General features: G+C 44.6%; 1 protein-coding gene across 2 annotated transcripts in view; it reads right to left on the bottom strand.

Moving 5' to 3' along the window:
* Window positions 1–206: 206 nt before the first annotated feature.
* runx1t1 (RUNX1 partner transcriptional co-repressor 1) overlaps window positions 207–22,595 on the bottom strand; it is a 45,035-nt gene continuing 22,646 nt past the window's right edge. The window contains exons 2-11 of one of the 2 annotated variants that reach the window (XM_035529396.1): window positions 17,277–17,414; window positions 15,852–16,093; window positions 14,212–14,301; window positions 10,928–11,109; window positions 8,275–8,522; window positions 7,558–7,655; window positions 7,108–7,324; window positions 6,868–6,936; window positions 4,662–4,852; window positions 207–3,542 (exon numbers count right to left, since the gene is read on the bottom strand). In XM_035529396.1, the coding sequence (XP_035385289.1) occupies window positions 3,264–3,542; window positions 4,662–4,852; window positions 6,868–6,936; window positions 7,108–7,324; window positions 7,558–7,655; window positions 8,275–8,522; window positions 10,928–11,109; window positions 14,212–14,301; window positions 15,852–16,093; window positions 17,277–17,414 (1,754 nt within the window). In that variant the 3' untranslated portion in view covers window positions 207–3,263. The remainder of the gene's footprint in view (window positions 3,543–4,661; window positions 4,853–6,867; window positions 6,937–7,107; window positions 7,325–7,557; window positions 7,656–8,274; window positions 8,523–10,927; window positions 11,110–14,211; window positions 14,302–15,851; window positions 16,094–17,276; window positions 17,415–22,595) is intronic. The other variant, XM_035529397.1, reaches the window with a different exon arrangement.

Genomic DNA, 22,595 nt, shown 5'->3' with positions numbered 1-22,595 from the left:
AGGAAGGGAAATATCACATTTCTCACTCGACCACTTCTTGAATTACACTGTATATCAAATGGAGTCAAAACTCTGAAATCATTTTTTTTTTTTTCACTTTAGTTTCTTACCTACAAACCAAACTCAGTGTGATCTGTATGTGTGACAAGTGTAAAGGAACATAAAAAGTTTTTTTTTTTTTTTTTTCAGCATATTTATTCTATTCATTAGGTTTTCTCTTTTATGAGGTCTGCATTGTTACCAAGTAGTGATATGGTTTTGCAGCTGTATGAGCTTTTAACTTTGGGTTTTAGTCCTGTTCTCATGTGCCCATTTGGTTTGACTAGACCAGTGTCTGCTCAGCAACTGGTGCTTGTAACATGCTGTCAGAGGTAGAGTGAGACTTTTTGCCACAGAGGAAAAAGGTTGTAGCAAAACAGACATATCCGAGAGGGGGGAGGGGAGAGAGCTTTCTAGATGTTCCTTAACACTTCCAAAAGTACTTAGCATGTTTTTTCAAATACACAACTACTTGAAGGCAGCTCGGCTGCCACACAGCATCTGCTATGTAAATGGGTGTCACACACCGTTTTTTTTTTTCTAGATCATTTTACCTCAGCAAGTCTAGAAAACGACAGAGAACAAGGCAGAGAGAGGAAGAGAGAAAAAGGGGAGAGTGGAGGGAGCAAGAGGAAGTGCAGAGCCAGCTCAGAGCCAGCCCTCCTCCGAGACGTTTAGCACCATGGTGTCGGGGAGAGCGTTCCCAGCGGTGCGGGAGATAAGTGCTCATTCAGTCCCCTCTTCTTTCTAAGCCAACAACGAGGTTTTAGTTTGTTTCGTTTGTTTCATGTAGGTTTAGGCATATAGTTTCAAAATTAATCAATGGTCTATTTCTATATTACATGGCTTCACTGTTTATGCACTGATACACTTTAATGTTTGGATATGTAATTTATGCATGTGTGCTGCTTATGTTGGACTTTTCCAATACCTCTTTGCCATATTACCCTTCTGGGTTGATATTCCATCCAGTTAAAGCTGATGAAGCAAAACCTTCAATGTGCACTTCAGTGTGTCTGTATATTAATACACTGCAAACATTGTTGAAGGAAAAGCAAATTAAGGGGGTTTATCGGAAGTAACGTATATGAGCCACCATTTCTATTATTGCTAATTAGCCTGGACCATGCGAAGAAACTTTCACCTCTTCCAGTGCTGGATGCAGTGCCTCTGTTCAGGCAGAGCAGGGCTGGTCTTGGCTCTAGATGGGAGAGTGGTAAAGGTTTAGAAAATGGAAAGGTTACTAAAGGTTACTGGTTTCCCCTGATGAACACATGGATAAAACAAAGAATAAGATGTGGTGCATTTTAGTGAATCTCTCTTTTTCATGTTTAAAAATTGGATAAATCAGGTTTTGGTCCTTCATGTCTGTCTTTGGCTGTCTTCCATGTTAATTCTTTTGTAATACTGTGTAACCTGGTGCTCTGCATTGTTAAAGCTGTCTGTTTACACCTCTGCATTTGGAAAGTTAGTTTCTTAATGTATGTTTTTTACATTTTTTCTTTTTTTGTATAAAACAAACAAACAACGTTCAGTAATGTGCATGCACTGTTCTTAACTATTCAAAGCAAAGTTATGACTTTTTGCTATTATGTCAGGACAAAGTAACATTACTAACAAAAGCAGGTTGTGATACTATTTTCCCTTTTTTTTTTTTTTACAGAAAATAAAAATCACAGATACATAAAGAAACACTACAGAGAAAACCTGTGACATAGGGCTTTCTACTGAGAAACTCCAACCGAAGCATGCTGAGAGCAACTCTGTGACAGTGCAAATACATTTATGTAACGCCCCATGTACAAAACATTTATGTCAGCATTCCATGTAACATGCTAGTTCTCAGAAAAGATTGGAATCAGACTGAAGCAGCGGCTCTGAGAGCTTTTGTCTTCTTTTCAAAGACAATGGGAAAAGCGTAATTTTTCTTTCTTTTTTTTTTTTTTTTAAGAACTATCAGGGAGCTACCACAAACACTCACAAGTAGGAAAGCAGCTCAAGTTAGAATGTTATTTTGCACCAGCTATTGGGATGAGCCTAAAGTTATGTGGTTTTTAAGCATTATGCATCATCACAATTGTCCAACACATGTACAATAAATAACCATTGTAGACAGTACAAGACATAAATGGTCAACACAACGAAAGCATCAGAGGGGAAGAAAAAAAAAAAAGAACTGAAACAAGGACTGGCAGTCCAGCTAGAGCTGTGGGCAAGACAAGGTGGGTCCTGGACTGGCTCCAGGCGTGGAGGAACCCGTCTCTCAGGTACTGGTCATTTTTCAGCCCTTTGCTCCAAGCCACTGTCATGGTGAGGTTCTTACAGTTCTGCTTGTTTGCCCGATGACTTCACTGTTTTGGGGCCTAACAGCATGTGTTTGGGAGTGGAGGTCAAGGTTCATCTTTCGCTGTGGCGCTGTATGAAGTTCCCACTGTAAAGCAGCCTCGCACTGCTTTACATTCCTTTGTGAAACAGACTTATTTCTCAGACCAGTAACCTGGATAGTATCAAATGTCTTGCAGACGTTTCTGAAAAAAAACATCTGTGTTCCTTTACAATCTGCTGCGCATCCGCACACTGTGTAGAGGATCTTTAGAGTTCAATAAGCCAGCAATGTGTCCATCTTCCTCTCCAACATGCCCTGCATTTCATGGTAAGTCTATTGCCATCATTATTTTTGTCTTGCTTTCTTGGAACGCTGTCCTTTTTAATCACATATTTCTGTCTTTGTTTACAACAGCTATGAATTAATCCCTTGGTTTGTGATTTGGTAAAGTGTCTATCAATGAGGTCGACTAGTTTTATATCCCAGCTACTGGAGAAGTAACGGAGCACTGAAAACAAAACAAACAAATCAAGAACAACCAAAGAAAATCAAAGGGGAGGTCAAATGTGCTCATCCAGAGGTCTCAGCTGTCTACTCAGTTTCTTTTTCTTCTTATTTACACAAACATAAAAAAACAATGATGACAACAAATAACAATAACAACAATAATCAATAGTAGCTATAGTATCAATAAAGAATTTAAAACACTGAGAATTTAAAACAAAGAATATCTTTGCGTTTTCTATCATGGCAAGTCAATATGACCTGATATGGACCTCCAATGGGTAATCGTTCTTTTTTCTTTTGCTAGCACGATAGCTTTACCATCTTTAAGCAAGCAAGGCAGGCGAGACAGTCCTAGATGGGCTGTGAGGGCTTTGTGAGGTCACCTCCAGCTCTAGCGCGTCGTTGGCTCTATGGTGGAGGGGGTGCCAGGGGTGTCTGAGCGGGGTGTGGCGGTGGTGGGTGTGTCCGCAGGGCTACCTGCCCCGCTGCTGGGCGTGGCTGAGGAGCTGACCGTGGCCGGGGTCTCTGCCTGCTGCTGGGCCTGCAGCGTCTGGCCGCACACATGGTGGTGCTTCTCCCAGTCCTTGTGCTGGCAGAAGGAGCCACAGTAGCGCGCCGTGTTGCAGCCACTGCACGTCTCGCTCGCCTTGCGGCCGCAGTTCCAGCAACTCTGCACAGGAAGGGATATGGTTAGAGTCCCAGTGCACTTAAACAAGAGTCCTTCTATTCCAACAGCATTAGGCACACCACCGAAAACAGCAAGACAATAGGTTGATATTCAGAATGCCACTTAAACACCACCAGTTTCCTATTTCATAGAACTGTAGAGAATTCTGATTTATTTTTATTGAAGTATTAATACTTTTGAAGGTTTATGTGCAAAAAGAAGGTGGAAAAAGGGGACTCTTCCACATGGCAGGATGTAACTACAAAATGCTCCCAGAGCCCACCTATCCCCAGGCTCCTCTGTGCAATTCAACATTCTTCCCCACAGACTGATTAAATGAGTGCAACCCCAATTTGCTGAGAAATTGCACATCTATCCCAGAATCCTCCCTGACTGAATCTGTACCACCTTAAGTGTCCAAGCACCTTTTACAAGTAAGGAATGGGCAGGTCCTCCCTTGGGGGATGAACGATTATGCTGCCTCCTCTAACACCCACCTGCATGAGAAAAGATCTGGCACCCGCATTTGTCCTACTCTCTACCTTCCATCTATTTGATTTTATTTAATGCCTTTTCTAATAAACATGCTTAAAAATTATTTTAGAATAAGCCACTGAATATGTTCCTAAGGACATGATGAAAATAATGTACATCTTGTACCATGATGATGTTTATAAGAATATCTGCATTTACACCTGCTGTGAAAACATGTCCGTAAATTTAGTACCCAACTGAATGCTGAGGGGCAAGGCATAAACACTTTAAAGTATCATTAAAATATAATTTCAATCAGTTCTGCTGAATCACCGCCAGCAATAGTTAAGGATTAACTGTAGCCACAATTTAAAAACTGCTTTATAGAAAGTGCATCAAGAAGAAAAATCTAATCACAGGCTGTCTAACAGACATGCACTTAATTTAGATACAAGGTGTCAATGCACAAATTGATGACTCTCCTCATACAGCTGTTCATATGAGGGCCTCATATATTGTCCCTTCTAAATCAGGCATAAATGAACCTGGCAATGGTTTCTGCTGAGCTTAGACAACTGCTCCCTGGTGCTGGTGGAGTCTGGGTCCAGGCTAGCAATTGCTTGTATCTGGGAGAGTGAGCATGTTTACTTCGCTGGAGTCCTCCTGCTGGTTAATGACCAGGAGCGCGTCCTCCGCTGCCTGCCTTTTGGCCTCTGCCACCGTGCGCTCCATTTTGGCACGCTCTGTGCTGATCATCTCGTGGGCCTTGCGCTCTGCTTCAGCTACGGCTTTTTGCAGCTCGGACATAGCCTGCCTCTTCACCTCATTCACGGCCTCTTCTGAAACAGAGGTCACAAGGATGTGAGAGGCCGTGCTGCATGTCCTCTCTGCTAACACGGCCAAATTTAGACAGCAAGCTGGAGTAAGCCTTGCTTATCATTACAAACAAGAATATATAACACAAAATAAATAGGATTTATTCCATGCCAACCATTAAAAACAAATTCAAAATTTACATATCCTAACATTACTTATTTGTAAATGTAAATTATTTGCTTTTTGTTTGTTTTTTTACATATTGAGGATGGCAAAATAAATAAATAAAAAATAACATTAAGCATTATTATTGTGTTCTTGTATTTTTTTATTAAGTTTGTTAATGTCATTTTTGAAAATTAACTGCAGGATGTTTAATCACAGTACTGGTTTGATCCATTTTGTGATTAATTTGAAACATCCATTTTCATTTGAACATTACTGTTTGATCAAGACAAGTAAACAAGAAAAATAGGACAAGTTAATTTATTGTGCTTAGAAAAAATCACAACCTCCCAATAGTTCTGGACAAAAATGATTATATGATGTGAAGTAATATTTGATGGACAAAGCATGGAGAGGTTTTTCTTCACAGATGGACACTTTACAAATGCATTTTGTATTGTTAAACTGTTGGTAAATATTTTTGACACAGATCCATCTGAGAGGCAGAAACAAAGGATAGGTTTTTCCCTTTTCTATTGTGTTCAAGGCTGCAGCTAGTCTAATTGTATATGCAAATCAGGATATGGAAACTGGTAGGACACTGCATGGAAAGATGAATATTCATTGTCTACAGTAAAGAGCTATAGAGATTTGATCTACTCACTGATTAAACCAGACCTGGTACTTGCATAACACTCCACGATACATGATCCATCTCTATTAATCTAAAATGTGCCAAACTTTACTGGTTATAAAGTGTCTGATACAGAAGGAAAATGAACATGGGCACTGTTCATCTAAAGTGTTTGGCTGAATTTGAGTGTCATTTATGGACAAAATTGTCATGTATTAAGCTGTTATGTAGATGCCTCTTGTGTTATAGAAATAGATGGCTGTGCTCACACAGACCCTCCCCCTCAATCATAAATGTGACTGCAGTGTGACTGCAGTATGGGATTGTAAAATGGAGACCAATTTTCATCTGGATTGGACTGAATTGTTTAATGCACGGTGGTTTGGTGCATCGAGTCCTCTCTCTGATGGGCTGAGGTCATGGAAAATGAATGATGTTTCCTGATATATTTCACTGTGATTATATTCCACTGTTCAGATGGAATTTCTATCTGCAGTGGTACTATGGTGTTTTGATGGCAACGCCACGAGTTAAATTGATGTTAGAATCGTTTCCCTTTTTTAATTGAGAAAGATTAGTTAGATTGCTCTTATGAGGCCTTCAATTAGACTACACAGCAACTGCTTTAGCAGATGCCATTAAGTGATCAGAGGCCAGTGTAAACAATCTCCTATTACAATATCCATCATCCGTCATAGTTCACCCAGATCACCTACTGTTAAACAAAGTCTTTTAATCATGCTATCTATGCTTTAACGGATACTCTGCTCAAATGGGGCTGTGTTGAGAGGGGAGCCAGCCCTCAACTCCTGTGCTGCTAATAGCAGCAGTTAAGTGCACTAACACACACTGGCTGCTGGCTTTACGATCTGAGTTCTGCTCTGAGCTCTGTACGTTGCTTGTACGCCATTCCCGAGCTTGGAACACACGCTGGCACTCAAACCTGAGAACAGAACTCCAAGAGTGCAGCAGACATCTGGGAGTGCTCTAGAGTGCAGAATCGCACAAATTCAGACATCTCAGCATGGAATGGGTGTGACTGAGTGATTAACTGGCTGAAAAGGGCTCTTTATTACCAATAGGCCATGAAACAACCCCAGAAAATTCTTCAAATTTCCTCATGTTTCCATGTATGTGTGTGTGTGTGTGTGTGTGTGTGTGTGTGTGAGAGAGAGAGAGCGAGAGAGAGAGAGAGAGAAAGTGTGTGTGTGTGTGTGTGTGTGTGTGTCACCGGCTTACCTGCTTTCTTCCAGATCTCCTCGGGAACATAGCCAGATACTGGCCTGTGGAGCAGCTCCCGGTGGACCTCTGATTCAGAAAGGGGAACAGATTCTTTCATTATACACCCCACTTCAACAAACTACACAAAACATGCCTACACCTTCCCATCTCTCATGTATTTAAACAGCAGCAGGTGATCTTCTTCCTGAGCTGTGTCAGGGACCCGAGGTGTGGCGTGCATGGTATGTGTGCTGCTACCTGCGGGGGTGCTTTCCTGGCTGGCAGGGCTCTGTTGGCGGGACTGGCTGCTGCCACTGGTGCTGCTACTGGAGCTGGAGCTCTTCTTCAGGTCCTCAGCGTCACTGTAGCGACGGATCCAATAGTTGAGCTCCTCGCGGTCGGCCTCCTGGCAGCGCCTCAGCACAGTAAGCGAGCGCCGCGTTTTCTCCACCATGTCCATGATGCAGTTGAGCAGCTGTGGACAACACACACGCTGAGTATGCACACCATACAAGTCACTTATGGTAATGCTAACATATATATATATATATATTCACACACTCACATATACAGACATGTACAGTAACATGACATTTTCCATTTTCACTTTGACATGTCTGTCTCTCATTGGCTCACATTCTCTCACACCCATACACACACACACAGATACACACAGGTGCTTTGAATAGTAATAAAAAATGTTATTACTTTTCTTACATGGTCAAGGTGCTTCCACTCCTCTGCCCATTCTCTGTCTGTAAGCCTGTGATCAATGACCTCCTCCTGACGAGCACCTCCATGCATCCCTGAGAGAGAGAGAGAGAGAGAGAGAGAGAGAGAGAAAGAAGAGGGAGAGAAATAAGGGGACAGAGAGAGAGATTAGAGGAAGAAAGGACCAGGCTCATTACTATTTGTGCTGTGGCTCCCCGTTTCTTCCGCTGCCTCCGTCTGTTTCAGGGATATCAATCAGGCCCTTCATGACACTCTCCATCTCTCACACATTCAGACACACATTTCATCGCTCATCCCCCCCACCCCCAACATACACACACACACACACACACACACACACACACACACACATTCATTCCTCACTATCCTCTTGCAGCGCTGCCTGTGGGCACTGTCTCGCTCTTGGTGGAATTAGGCCTGCCAGGCTCAGATATATCTCATCCATACATCACCGCAGAGCAGCACCATCACATAGATTTGTATTTTTAGCACCCCTATTTGGGTGTAATTTGTCAAGCTGGTGGATATATATCCACATCTACTATTATATTACCCCTCCAATCAGCATAAAAAAGGAGCTGATGCCTGATTTAACCTCTAATAGCTGTGCTGTGCCTTCAGCGAAAGCAGCACACCAAGTGTGTGCAGGGAGCCAAGGGCTCTAGCATCTTGCCGCATCCACGGGCAGCATACCGATGGGCCGCGGGCGTTCACGATGCTCGCGGGGGTTGGGATGCCGGTATGTGTCCCTGTAGTGGTGGGCGATGGCCATGTCATCCAGGCGGTAGTGCTGCGGGGGTGGGGTTGGGTGTGGCAGGCCATTGGGCTGGTATGGCAGGCCGTTGGACGGGCTGAATCGCTGTCCCGGGCTAATGGTGCATGCTCGCTTGCTCGGGTGCTCCGTGTGCGAAGGCTCCCTCTCAAAGCCATTCTCTTTGGTCCTGCAGGAAGAGGCAGGCCAGACAGGGAGGGGGAGAAGGAAAGAGAATGCGCAGCTTTGAGCAAAACACTTTTGGAGAAGAGAGAAAACACTGGCAATGAAGATATGGTGTGCCTGTCTACATGTGCTTGTGTCAGTGTGAGTGTGTGTGTGTGTGTGTGTGTGTGTCTGTGTGTGTGTGTGTGCATGTGTGCGTGCGCGTGCACTGGTTCGAGTTGTGTTGGGAGCCCATGTGAAACAGCTTCTGCTGTAATCCAGCTTTCTGTGATTTCCTGCACTGGGAATCCTGGTGCTCTGCATGCAGAGAGCTCTTTGCTGCCGCTGTAAACGAGGGTTTGATAGCATACATCTGAAGACCTTTGAGCATATTCACTAATATGAGTCAAAGCATGGCAGATATTTGACCGTATGCTGTCTCACTGAGTCACACGTACCACAATGTCATTCATTCCTCTTATGTATTGGTGCGTGACCATGGATAAAGCATGCACACCTTCTGCCACATGTGTGTGTGTGCGGGCACGTGTGTGTGTGTGTGTGTATGTGTGTGAGTGCACGCACTTGAGCACAGGTTATGCTTGTGTGAAGGATGTGTCTGTGTTCTGAGCTCACCTATCAGTTGCCCCTATCACTGTGGTGAGGTAGTGCTCCCTCTGTTAGCACTCCAACACACTGAAGTTCCTAATGACTCGCTTTTATGGACTCCTAATGCTCATCCATATGGTCCCCAGAAGACCCATCCCCTATCACACATTCCCCCACACATACAAGATGTGCCTGCCTTCAGCCACTATCATACACTACTCTAATTAAAGACCCAAGATTCAAGATTTCTCTTGTGCAGCATGTAAAACAGTGTCCTGTTGGACCTTATTCAGATAAGAATATTCTAAAAAGAATATTCTTAAAGAATATTCTACAAGTTGTTCTACATTTCATAAAGCACTTTTTCTGCCACCTATATTTATTGTTGTTTTTTTCTATAAACATAACAGTCAACCGGGCTATGCAGAAATTCTCTTAAAAGCAAGAAAATCACATAATAATTTCCACATACATGGAAGACTCATACTTTTTTCTCTACACCTCAGACATTTCTGTTGCATCACCAGGGATTCACCGAATCTAAGCCATGCTCATTTAAATTCAAGCTTTTTTTTCTTTACTTTTCACTAATAAAGAGGCCATGCAACACAATGGAATTTTTTATTCTAATAGATGTTCTCTAACATTTCTCTTCTAAATGAAGAGAAAAGCTGCATTCTGCAAAGCTCCCTCGCCTCTGCAGACCCTTTGATATTAATCAGTATGAAGTGGCCCAATATTGTGCCTTGCAGTTTAGAACGCTGTGCGTCCCATTCAAGTTCCAATACCCCACCCCCCACCCAGCGAGGTGAGACATGCCGAGCTAAGCAGGAAGAGAAGCGCTTAGCCAGCTGGATGGCCAAGTGCACCTCATCTGTATGTGTTATCAGCCGGTCCCCCCAGACCCACCCCTCCTGCCACTAGTACACCCGCAAATATTCAGGTATTATAGGAAAAAAAACATCAAAAGAGAGGATCACGTGCTTGCTGGCCCTAGCCACAAGGACTTAAGGTGATCATCAATATCAGACACTAAACAACAATTATTTAGTTTTGTTACTAGAATCATGAAAAATTGTAAGCTTTTGGGGCAGGTATTGAGGTTGGATGCATTATTCTTTTTCACCACACTTTCCTCCCCTTCTCCAGGACACACACAGATTTGGGCTTTGGTTTCATTTATAGTGCTAAAACTGCACTGCTTACAGGCCCTCCAGCACACTGAGTAATGGCAAGTCACTCTACACCCAAATGACCTCAGACACCCCCATACAGTCACACACAAAAAACATGTGCATGCATGCACCCACACACACATACGCATGCATATACACACATACACGCGCACCCCCCCCCCCCCCCCCCCCCCACACACACACACATAGAAGCGCAGTATTTCTATATTCTCCAGGTGTCCCTATCGTGGATTCTCCTCTTTTGGAAAGCCAGCTTCTGCCTCATTAAAGAGAACTGCAGAGAAACCCAATGGCGCATGAAACTGCAGTATGCAAGGAGCGGCTCACAGTACATCCCAGCAAAGACTAGCCCTGCTCATCCACACACAGCTCCTGCTGCTCTTACTATTACCATCTCAATGTGTGCCTTAAGTCCCAAAGGGGCTGTAGTCTCCTGGTCACTCAGGCATTGCACAAAACTGGCAGATTTTTTGAAACAGGAAGCCAACATCACTCACTTTATTACAGCTCTCTCCGCATTCACTCGCTGGGTGCAGGGGAGGAGGGGTGGATGAGTTGAGGGGTGGAGGAGTGCAGGGGTGGGGTGTAATGTGTTGGGGGGGGGGGGACAGTGGTTTGCGCTCACCTGTCTGGCGTCCTCCTCTTGCCATTCTCGTTGACGTCCAGCAGCAGCTCGGAGGAGTCTACGGGGGACGTGATGCTTGTGTCCAGCAGCAGTTGCTCATGCTGGGCCAGGTACTGTGCTGGGTTTTGCTTGGCCAGTCGCGCACAGTGCAGCAGTTCACGCTGCAGTAGCGGCAAGTTGGCCTGCAGGGGGAGATAGCGGTCAGCTCTCGTGCCAGGCTAAGTGAGACAAAAGGTTTTGTGGCATGACTTGCGCTTGGCTACATTCCAGTGTTTCTGCAAGCATTGTTTACCCATTACAGTGATTGTGGGGAAGCTCTTCAAGGGTAAAAAAATAAAATAAAATACTGTTGCACAACCCAAGGCCCTTTACTTTGGTACTTTCTGGCTAGGTTAGTCTCAGCTGTGACCCAAACCATGCATTAATGCTTTCAGCCTTCGCCCTGCCTGGCACAGGGGCATATAAAATCACAGTCTACATGGAAAGTGCCATCTTCAAAGCAGGTGGTTGAGGAGTGGCCAGCATTATCTCTCTCTCTCCTTCATTTCCTCCTTGTCTCTCTGGACCACTGATTGCTAGGGGGGTGTACTTTCTCCAGAAGCACATGGGTGGCTTTGCGACTTCAAAGCGTTGCAGAGGAGCATTCTTTACAGCAGATGAAAGGTTTTCATAAAACCCCAGCCAGAAACAGTGTGGGTATTATGGCAGCCAAATCAGCATGAGCTAACAGCACACGATCACCTCTATTCCTCTCCTTTCCTCGCTTTCCTTGTGATGTTTCTATTTTTTTCTTCCACTCTCCATAAGCAATCACCATTTCAGAGACATCGAGTCTTAACCCCAGAGCTGTGGACTGGACGACTCTTTGAAATGTGAGCATTGAAGGTGCTCTTAATTCCAAAGAACACTTTTCAGCTTACAGACTCTAACTGAAAATATTCTATGTAGCTTCTATTTGAAAATGTATACACTTCAGAGGCTACAGTGATGCACATTATGACAGGTGCCCCTGGTCACTGGTTGCCTGAGGTAATGCAGCGTTAACAGCTTTCCATAGTAATTACCAGTGGACAGAGATTGCCTTGACTGCAAAGACCTCAGTTGTTATTACTTGGAGGTTTATCACAATTAGTGGCAGGCCATCTTCAGTGGCTGTGCATGTAGCAAACTATGTATTCCATAATTTCACAAAAGTAACAAGACATAGGACTGGTTGTTTTTGAGTTCACCTCTCAGGGTCATTGTTCTCATTATGACACTGTAATCGATGACATATATTTAAGCTTTGCTTGAAGACAGAGCAAACACGCTACTTCAAAATGCTGCCTAATGCCTCTCTGTAGCTTTGTCCTGGTGTGATCCATTAGCACACAGCTAGTTGGAAACTCCTGAATTAACGGCAGGCCACAAAGCAGCAAGCCACATGTTTACGCAATCTTTACTTCCCTGCAGTAGTAGTGTGTGGTGGTGCACTGTATCCGTCCTGCTTCATTGTGCTAGTGTGTGGTGGTGTGCTCTCTAAGTCCTGCAGCACAGCTGGTACCACACTGGCAGGCCACTCGCGAGGGGCGCCTGCTCTCTGGCTTCTTCCCGCCTCATTCACCATGAGAACCCCCTCCCCATATGTTCCATATTCTAGCTCAGCCTAGTATCTAAGAAACAGCTATTTTGAGAAATCATACAGTAACACCATCCACACGAAGGCAGTGAGCTGGTATTGACTCCAGATTACATCATTAACACAGTGCACATTGCCCTTCCAGTAAGCACTTCTTGGCAAACCCAACGCTGAAGGGAGGGTCGTTAGATGACATTAGCCTAATGAAAAAATGCCTCTAATGCACACTGTTGCAGCTGCGCTTCTGTGCACTTATAAAAGCCCCTGTTCCCACAGCCATATGGTATTTGTCATTAAAGCCTCCTTTGAGGGAAAGCACTAAAATTAGATGAGAGAGAGAGAGAGAGAGAGAGAGAGAGAGAGAGAGAGAGAATGGCAGAGATGAGAAAAAAGAAAGAGAAAGTGTGTGAGAGACAGAGGGAGAGTGAGAACACAAGTTGCATGCTGGATAGCACCCCTCCTGACTGTGTGATACAGTAAGCATATGGCATGGAGCAGCAAGATGGTGGTGGGTAGTGTCCCACTATGTCTCTCTGCATCCATCAGCGACCAGCACAGCCCCTTACGAAACCAATGCTCCTGACTTCCAGTGGACATGATGAAATGCCTGAGACCACATCCTACTCTTCCTGTACTGAAGGGACATGGTGCCATGCCGATCTGCTGCAGCACAGCCTGTATTTCATCCACTTCCAGCAAATGTTCACTGCACTGTTAAATGTGAGAGCACGTGGCACATGTGACTGTGTGTGTGTTTGTGTGTGTAGTATAGAAATAGTGTGAAAGAGAGTGGGGGAGAGGGAGGGCTTATGGAGTGGGGAGGATGTAAAGGGTATAGTGGAGGGAGGAGCACTGGTGTGCTGTATAACAGCTGTCATGTCTAAGCAGATGAGAATGAATGAGCCCAGCTTAAGAGTGGTAAATATCACAGGACCCACACACCAGCTCATCTGCATCTTTTCACAGTCAATCTCCAGGACTGCACCAGGATATGGTGCCCCAAATGTAAACAGTGCACCTTTTAAATGTGTTATGCCCATTTTTTTAAAGTGACATCACTAATGTGCTTTAAAATCAAGCCTTGTTGCAATTCTAACTCCTTTTTGAAAGCATGATCCATTTATTTCTTTGAGCATTTCACTTTAAGTGGCCCAACATAAACAGACACCAGGCTCTCTGAGCTGTAATGAGATAAGTAGCCCAGTGACAAATGGAGTGAGACCAGGGTACAGGCTGGTGTTCTTCCAGAGGCCAGCAGCAGCTCATGTTGCTCATCTAATGGTTTCAAATGTTCATTGCCACCCCCCCCCCATAACCCCACCCCCCATCCCCCGCTCAAACATCCACCATGTGAGAAAATCGATGACTAAGCAGGGGAGTCCATCAGGCACTAGAAACAAAAAGACAAATTCCGCTGGGAGTCAAACTGTGCTGCACTGATACAATGGGCGCTCATGTGAGTTCACGTCCCTTATTTTGATATAAAATATTATCAAAAAAGAGAAATAAAATTAAGGTCTCAGTGAAGAGGAAATTCGAGGTCCTCCCGGACTCAGAGTTAGAGAAAGGGAGAGGAACTGAAAAGCGGGCTAGGAGAAGTATGTACATCTGTGCATCAGCTGCGGAGCTGTGTAAATGTTTTCCAGATCACTGGCTTGCGCAATACCTTCAGAAACGGGATGACAAAAGGTCGGAGTGGGAAGTTCGTTGCTTCTTGCAGTTTGGAGTGGAATTCCTCTATGGTCAAAGTGGAGTTCTGTAGAGATGGAGACAAGTGAGAGGCGGAGAAAAGAACAAGCATGAATACAGATGGAACGCATTATATGATAATGTTACTCATAGGAGGCAAAACTGGATCCTGCTGCAGGCTTAGCAATTTGGGCTTTCAGTGGGTTGCTGGGAAGGCTGTGGAAGATGGCAACATATAGGAACTTTTGCCTTAGTAGCTCCTTAAATGTGCAAATATTGACTGTGCATGCACACATACATACACGGCAATCCCAATGTCAGTGTTAAACCTTACACAGTAAGTTAACTGTCCCTCTAACTTCCTGCCTGTAAGATACGAGATAAGGTGCCTATCATAACATGCATGTCGCAGGCGAGTGGCTGCTTTACACGCAACGGATGGGCTGTGGTTTGATCTGTTTAATAAGGATATTGGTTCCCGCTGGTCTCTGATCTCAGCTGTGCCACCGTATATCACGCCCTCCAGCTGCTCTGCGCCTGTCTAGCGCAATGGGTGGAATAAAGGAGAGAAGCAACTAATTTCTATCTCCCACTCTTGCTGCTCTATCTCATTTTAACAGACTGGCAGAACGGTGACACTATTTTCAATTTTCAATATGTTATTTCCAAGAAGTGAGAAAAAAAAAAAAATGAAGAAGAGGGAAGAGAGAGCGAGAGGGTGCATGCTGGAGAAAACACACAGCTTTTCCCTCATTTCCCAGACCTGAATTTTGTTACATTAGGCTTACATCTGTTCGCCCAGATTGCAGCGGCCTGTTTTGACAGCCAGAAAGCCTCCTGAGCTTTTCTCCGGCTTCGCTGGCGCTAATTAAGTGTGTCACTCTTTTCAATAAGGCAGAGAGGGGAGCATATTAACGGGAGTTATGGAAGCCAAGGGGACAGGAGAAAGCCTCGGCGTGTAGACACTGTGAAAAATAAACAAACACGTGCCAAAAAAAAGGGAGCCTTCCTTCAGAGAGGCTAATTAAAGTGGCCTTGGTAAAGGCAGCAGTATTTCACTTAGTATTCCATGATGCACAGAAACACTTTCTCAGCCATGGCTGCATGTTCTTATGGCTGGATTTTAGGCAGGGTGCGGCATGTTACTGGGCCCAGCAGTAAACATCTACAACCTGTTGGATGAGGCATTGTTTTTTTTTTTCAGTGGGCTTTGGTGTATATGAGACAGGTTAAAAACAACATAAATTCCTTTCAGGTGACTGTGTTGACCGTGTTTTTTCAGTTGATTGTGTTGCCTGTGTTGCATTCTGTAAAGTTTTTACATGATTAAAGCTATAAAGCTTTGCATGATTAACACATTTAGAACAAAATGATTAAAACATTTAGAGCAGAAAGCAAAAATCTTCCATTATGATTCTGAAGGCAAAAAATTTGTACTTGATTTTGCACATATTTATAATTGATTATGATACATGATCAAATTCCTTCTCATAATCCAGCCTATTCTGTGAAAACTGTAATTTCCTTGACATATGTAGCCAAATCTGTTGTCAATGACTAATGCGAGCCCACTAACCGAGGAGCTTGATGAAATTAGCATGGTGTGTATGGACTCACCACGAGGCCGAGTACCAGTGTACGGACGCGCTCGCCTATCTCGGGTGAGATGTCATTGCCGAACTGCTGCAGCGTGGTGAGGAAGCGTTTGAGCTTGCTGAGCTGCCGAGCACCGCAGGCTGGCGGCAGCTGCTGATTGGCCAGCGAGGAGGATGAAGAAGATGAAGGGCCATTACTGAAGCCATTGGGTGGAGAGGGGGCGCCATTCAGGGCCGTGGGGGAGTGACTGGTGCCATTTGTGACTGGGGGTAAAAAATCAAAAGCCAGAGAAACAGTTAACACAAACAGGAGGGTGAATGTTGCTGGGTCATTGTCTGTATTGGATTCCTACACCAAGGTTTGTTCTGAAGAAATTCAAGGGCCTGTTTCACAGATCCAAGTTAAGTCTAGTTTTGGACTGCAGTGCCAATTGTGAATTACCATGGGAAATTCTCTTTAGCCTAAGCTTGGTCTTGCCAGCCTATTTCAGGGCCTAAGTCTAAAGCATCCCTATTACCCACACTTACAATCCTGTGTCACTCTGTGTATGTGTTTGGGATCACGGTGCTAATGGCCAACTTCCCAAACGCTCTCGCGCAACAGCCACATTTGCTTCCAATCATCCACAGCCATGTGCTCCCACACCGCACATCAGACAGCAGAAATGTAGCAGGGGGGAGAATACATGTGGTCAAATGTGCCCACTGTCATGATGCAAACCATACGCGAGGAGCGATCCAGCATGGCGTCAACGTCGCTCTAATGAGATTAGGCTGTGCGATAGGCTTGCCTGTCTGGCCTCTTTCCAGTGGCACAGAAACGAGATCCTTCAGCTGCATCTGGTACCAATTACATGGTGGTGGTGGCTGTGGTGGTGGAGTGTGTGTATGTGTGTGTGTTTGTGTGTGTAGGGGGAATCAAAGAGCTTGCTTTGTTAAACCTTCAGCATGTGTAATTAAAGTTTGCCTTTAAAAGGCAGACAAGGAGCCAAGGAGCCGGCTTGTCGCGTGCTTTTTTTCATAAGTGCTAATTGCAGAGTCCAAGTGATCTGTTTTTTAGGGATCTGGCAAGGGAGAGGGAGCGAGGGGCATGTTAGGGATGCTGAAGGTACAGCACTACTCAATTACCCTGAGTCTGGGCAGGGAGGGAGCGGCCGAACTGAGCTTTGATATGGAGCCATCCTGGCAGTCCCCTGGGTTCCCACGCATAATGCACATGCTCTTTCTCTCTCTCTCACTCTCTCTCTCACACACACACACAAACACACTGGTCAGCGCTGCTGGAGACAGCAGAGAGTTCAGCAGACTGCTACTGCACTGCCCTGCACTGCCAGGAATGTGGTGTCCAGTTCTGCTTCTAATATGTATGCTATGTATATTCTGTATGTGTGTGTGTGTGTGTGTGTGTGTGTGTGTGCGTGTATGTGTGCATGTGTGTAGTACTCACGTGCGGTGGGAGTAAAGGAGCTGGTTCTGGGAGCTCCCTGTGTGCTGGGAGGAGGAGGCATGGTAGGTGGAGTTAACCTGGACTGTGTTTTCACATCGGCAGGTGAGTCGGGCATGGCGGAGGGCTTCTCAGTACGATCTGGAGTGAAACACACAGACACACGCAGGGCTCAAGATACGGCACCCAAATCTTCATCCTCGGTGATGATAAGATTTGAGTGATGAGCCAACAATGAAGAAAGTAAAGGAGCTGAACAGAGATTGAGAGATATAGACAGAGAGAAAAAGATAAAGCAAGTTAGAGATAGATGACAAAAAAAAACAAAAAACGGAGCAGTTCTGGTGAGTCCTCTATGATCTGCAAGAAGCTGCCTTTCTCACACATCTGAGCTCCTCTAACACACACACACACACACGCACACATACACACATTCCTCTATTCCTACAGGGAGCTCTGCTGTAGTAGCGCTGCTCAAATCCGAGCTCTTCTCCTGCACAAGTCCTACTCTCCCCAGAGGAGCACCACAGCAAGAGCTCACATGTGAACCTGCTTCAGGAATGGCAGACATGTGTTCACAAGCTAAAAGCTATTCACGCAGTTCATTATTGGCAGTGTCTAATCCAAATATAGGCTAGTTGTGGTACATGTGCCGAGTCAGTGTGATTGTGACCTGCAGACAATGGCAGCTATCAGCAGCACTGAATTGTATCCAAAAAGCAAACAGTGTTATCGAATGGTCTTGTGGAACATCGCACAGGAGAGCAAATGGGGAGTTGGGGTGGCCAGGGCAAAAGCAAACAAGGAGGCGTGGAGTGAGATGGGAGGACTCCATACTGCTATCTGAGGCAGGGGACACATGAGACAGCTGGAACTCGGACAGCTGGTGGTCAGGGTACAGGTTCCAGACACCAGACACGGGGTGGCCTGCCTGCCTGTCTGAAGCATCCTCGACCACAGGCGAGGCTGTGATCACGTGTGCGTGAGAACAGGCAGGGGAGGAGGGGCAATGGGTGGAGCGGGGCAGAGCGTGGGAGGAAGGCTGCAGGGAGAGAGCAGTGAGAGCCTAAGCCTGTTAGATAAGCTCACCTTTCAACATGAGAGCCCTGTGGCGAGTGCTTCAGTCATAGCGTGGTGGAGCCAGATGGCTCTAAGAAAATGGAGATGTCACACTCTGACTCGATCAGGCAGGAGTCCGTCAAAGTGACTGATTTGAAGCACTGTGCCTTATTAAAGCCATAATTCCATAATTCTATTGTCTGTTCAAACTGAAGCCTTTGTGCTAGAGGTAGAATGCTAAAGAGGAAATGAGAACACAGATGCTAAGTTTTAAGAAGACACATCTGGAATAAAGACCTCCAGACTAGATCAAATAGCGTATGACATCATAAAGTCCAGGAAATGGAAAACAATCAAGACATTCTAGTTGTACATTACAAAAATACTCCACTGATTCTTTAAAAAAAACTTGCTCTCAACACCTTATAAGTGACATTTCAGCAAAATTAATAATGTCTTTGAGCCCTTATACAGTACACAGTCATGAAGCAAACTACAAGCAGAACACTTTCAAGCTGAGGGCCCTTTAGGGGTTGGGGGTGGGGGGGTGCATGACTTAGCTTTTTCATTCCCAGAGAAAGGCTGCACCTTTTCCAACAACACACCCCTGCCAAAGTGGAGGAGATCAATTTGGTGGGAATTTCAGCCCCATGTGGCCACCATTTCCCAGGACCCGTGTGTGTGTGTGTGTGTGTGTGTGTGTGTGTGTGTGTGTGTGTGTGTGTGTGTGTGTGTGTGTGTGTGTGTGTGTGTGTGTGTGTGTGTGTGTGTGTGTGTGTGTGTGTGTGTGTGTGTGTATGTCTACGCTAAGCATGGTTAATCTGGCCCATACCTGGTCCTCACACAACCCCTGCTCTGCAGATAACAGACTCAAACAGATGGCCAGTCTGAGTAGTGAAAACAGACTCCCTCTACTTGTCCATTCACTCACTTATTCTGTCTCCTGTCTCCATACAATAATGAGATACCATCACTGATAAACAGGCAGCACAGTAAAAATAAACCTTTAGTACTTAACTCACTTTGTTATTGACAGAGCAATCTTTATTATCATAATGAACTGTCAAGGCAGCTGATTATCTTGGATACCATGATGTGGATTTATCCCTATGAAAGGGACTACAAGACAACAGTTTCTAATCTGAACTCTGTGCTTGTGTATCCTACACATGAATCCGGATCCAATGATCTAATTTTAGCTACATGAAAACTAGAACACAGAGCTTCTGAATGTAATTGGGGTGTGGGGGAATGTTAGATGAAGGTCGACAGGATACAGCACAGAACTTTGATTTAACATTACAATCCCAGCATGTCACCAGTCATTTACACTGAAATGTTAAAAACATGACTAGTGCTGACATTGATGAGTCACTTGAGATGCCACTATAAAAGTTTCAAATGAATACAATAAATTTATCCAGAAATACTGGAAATATTAGGAATACCAGCAGCCTGTGTGATTAATTAAAGTAAAAAGAAAGTCTCACACACTCATAAATCTTTTCATCACTGTGTAGATGTCAGAAATTATCACTGTTAAAGATGGTTCTACTATACATATCTAATTAGAGATTAACACCTAGTTTAGTAAGACAGAACTGTGGAGAATACTCTAAAAGAATTGAAACTCATCCCTGCCTTCTGTCTGACAGGAATGAAGAAGTACTTTAGTCTTTAATCCACATACATCCAACACAACATCCAAAACACATACACACACACCCACACACACACACACACACACACACACACACACACACACACACACACACACACACACACACACACACACACACATGCAATCTGAACACTGAATAAGGTCCTTATGGGAAACACAGGGCTGAAGGAGAAATAAGAAAACATGGCATGAATTTAAAATTCAATATTTATATAGGCTGGAGAGGCAGGAGCATGTGGATCTATGTAACAGGCAAAAAAAAGCCATCGTCCCATGATTCAGTCAGAGTAATTCCTTTAAAACATTCACCGTTACCACCTCATCTCAGATAGCTAGAATGTAATGCAGTTGTTATAAGTGTACACATTCTTTCTGTTTCAATAGTCATCCCTGTTCCTTTCTCTTTTTGGCAGATATATCAGAATGCATCAGTACAAAATAAAATCCATGGATGTTGAAGTACTGAACAGAGGAATGTGGCGGAGGTAACTGTGCAGCATGATCTCACATCACTTCAACCAAAGACAGTGCAAAGTGCAGGCAGACAATGCAGCAGTAATGACATGACTCATCCTTAGTAGAATCTCACTGAAAACTCTGCGCCTAGCACAGGAGATGAGTTTACATACACCATCGCATCTACGGTTGGTCACACACTCCAAAAGGCCTACTGAATAACATCATTAAGAGCCTCCCACAGGCTGCTGAGGTATGCTGTACAAGAGACACAGTGCAGGTGCATGTCAATGAGAGATTTTACACAGGCTGAAAAACAAACCAGGGTGCAGTTCTACCCTCGCTCATTTCACAGGACTGACTGACACACAATGAGTTTGTTCGGCAGTTACTTCGCATTTACGAATGGGAAACCAGTGCATGAGGCACACAAATGCATACAGGGCGACCCGAGATGGATACTGTTGCAGTGAGAGGTTTAATGTACGTAAGGCCTGTGAAGGGCCTTCCATTTCCTTGTTGGCCAAGGTTCTTTCTTACTTTTCAGCATAGTGCTGGAGTTCCACAGACAGCCATTAAATGCCACTGCGAATGGAGACTCGGAAAAGTGTGCTTCTCGCATATATCATTTTCCAAGAATGGTGAGTGCCAGTCAATACTACACTCATGTAACACTGGATCCAGGGCTCTCTATTTTTTCTAGAAAGGTAAAAAAATAGTATTTCAGAACCTCACACAATGCTCTTGTGAAACTTAGCACCTCATCAAAACACTTGTATCACTGCTTAGTTAGTTTACAGTAGAGTAAATATGCTGTAATACATTCTATACTGTGTATCTGCCTTAAGGGAAATCACAAATATTCATTTCAAATTAACATTCATATTTCATAAGGGTTGCCCAATATTGAAAGTTGTAATACTGGAAATATCCAGTACCAAATACATTAAGCAGTCTCACCCAGCAGTAGCTGCTCAGATGTGCAAGAATGTTTCAGTCCATCTGCTGCCTCTGCTATCTGTCCCTGGCAGTCGTGCATGGGTGGCAGTCAGAGAGCAGCTGTGGAGGCTGCCACTGAATGCTTCTTCTAACAGGATTTCATCTGCTGGACGGGCTCTCTGCTAATCTCCCCACTGCAAAATGGAACCACCAAATGACTGCAAATCTCCACTTCAAAAATCATAAAATCACCCAAGTAAAGGAGCAACTTGAGCAAATTCTATGGCTTCGAACCATGAGCCATTAAAAGAGACACTAGGGCTGAACACGCATGGTCCATCGCACAGCAGAAATCTCACGCCTGTGCTTACATCAGGCTGATCTAAGCACAGGGCTTTAGGCAGGCACTTTCTACAGCTTGGGCAGCTGATGCCCTGCTTCAGCTCCACTTTTCTTCTGCTCTCATATTGCAGGCTTTGCCATGGTTGCATATCTGTTACATCACTCACTGCACTCACTGAATTCCAGGATAGCTAAAATAACTGTGGATACAGAAACAGAGCAAGAAAGAGGTCATAAAATACTTCATGCAATGCATATTAAAATGCACAAATCCTGCAGGAATGCAAATCTGAAATGCATTTAATATATCCGACAGGGCATTTCTATGAATTGCATTGTCATTTTTTGTTGAGAGAGGCTGGAACTAGATTTATCCTCCTACACAGCAGCTCCAGCAAGATTCACTCACCCTCCCTAAGTTAGTGGACCAGAAGCTTCATAAAATCTAATATGCTCCAACAATAGTGACTTATATTAGGCTAGTCAGAAAGCAACTCACACTTATCAACTCTCTGCAAAATGAACAGGGATTTCACACTTTCTCTAATAACCTGACCATGCTAAATCAGCACAGTTCAGTGAGTGCACAGGTCACTGAGAGTGCTTCCTCAGAGGAGGTGTGCTTCAGCTGAGCATGGCCCCCTCGCCAGTGCCAAAACTCATGACGCGTGAGAAGCAGCGGGTAGCCAGTCAACTGCGCAGCCATGCTGGAGAGATGGCAGTGGATCAGCCAGGGCCCTGCAGGTGAAGGGTACGTCCTGCCACCCATCACAGAGAGGGCAGGTGGTGAGGGAGGACAAGATGGAGGCCACCTCTCGCAGGAAACACATCACAGAACAAGTTGA

This window comes from Electrophorus electricus, chromosome 8 (genome assembly GCF_013358815.1).
Source record: "Electrophorus electricus isolate fEleEle1 chromosome 8, fEleEle1.pri, whole genome shotgun sequence".
Taxonomy (NCBI): domain Eukaryota; kingdom Metazoa; phylum Chordata; class Actinopteri; order Gymnotiformes; family Gymnotidae; genus Electrophorus; species Electrophorus electricus.
This window is presented reverse-complemented; position numbering and strand designations above follow the sequence as displayed.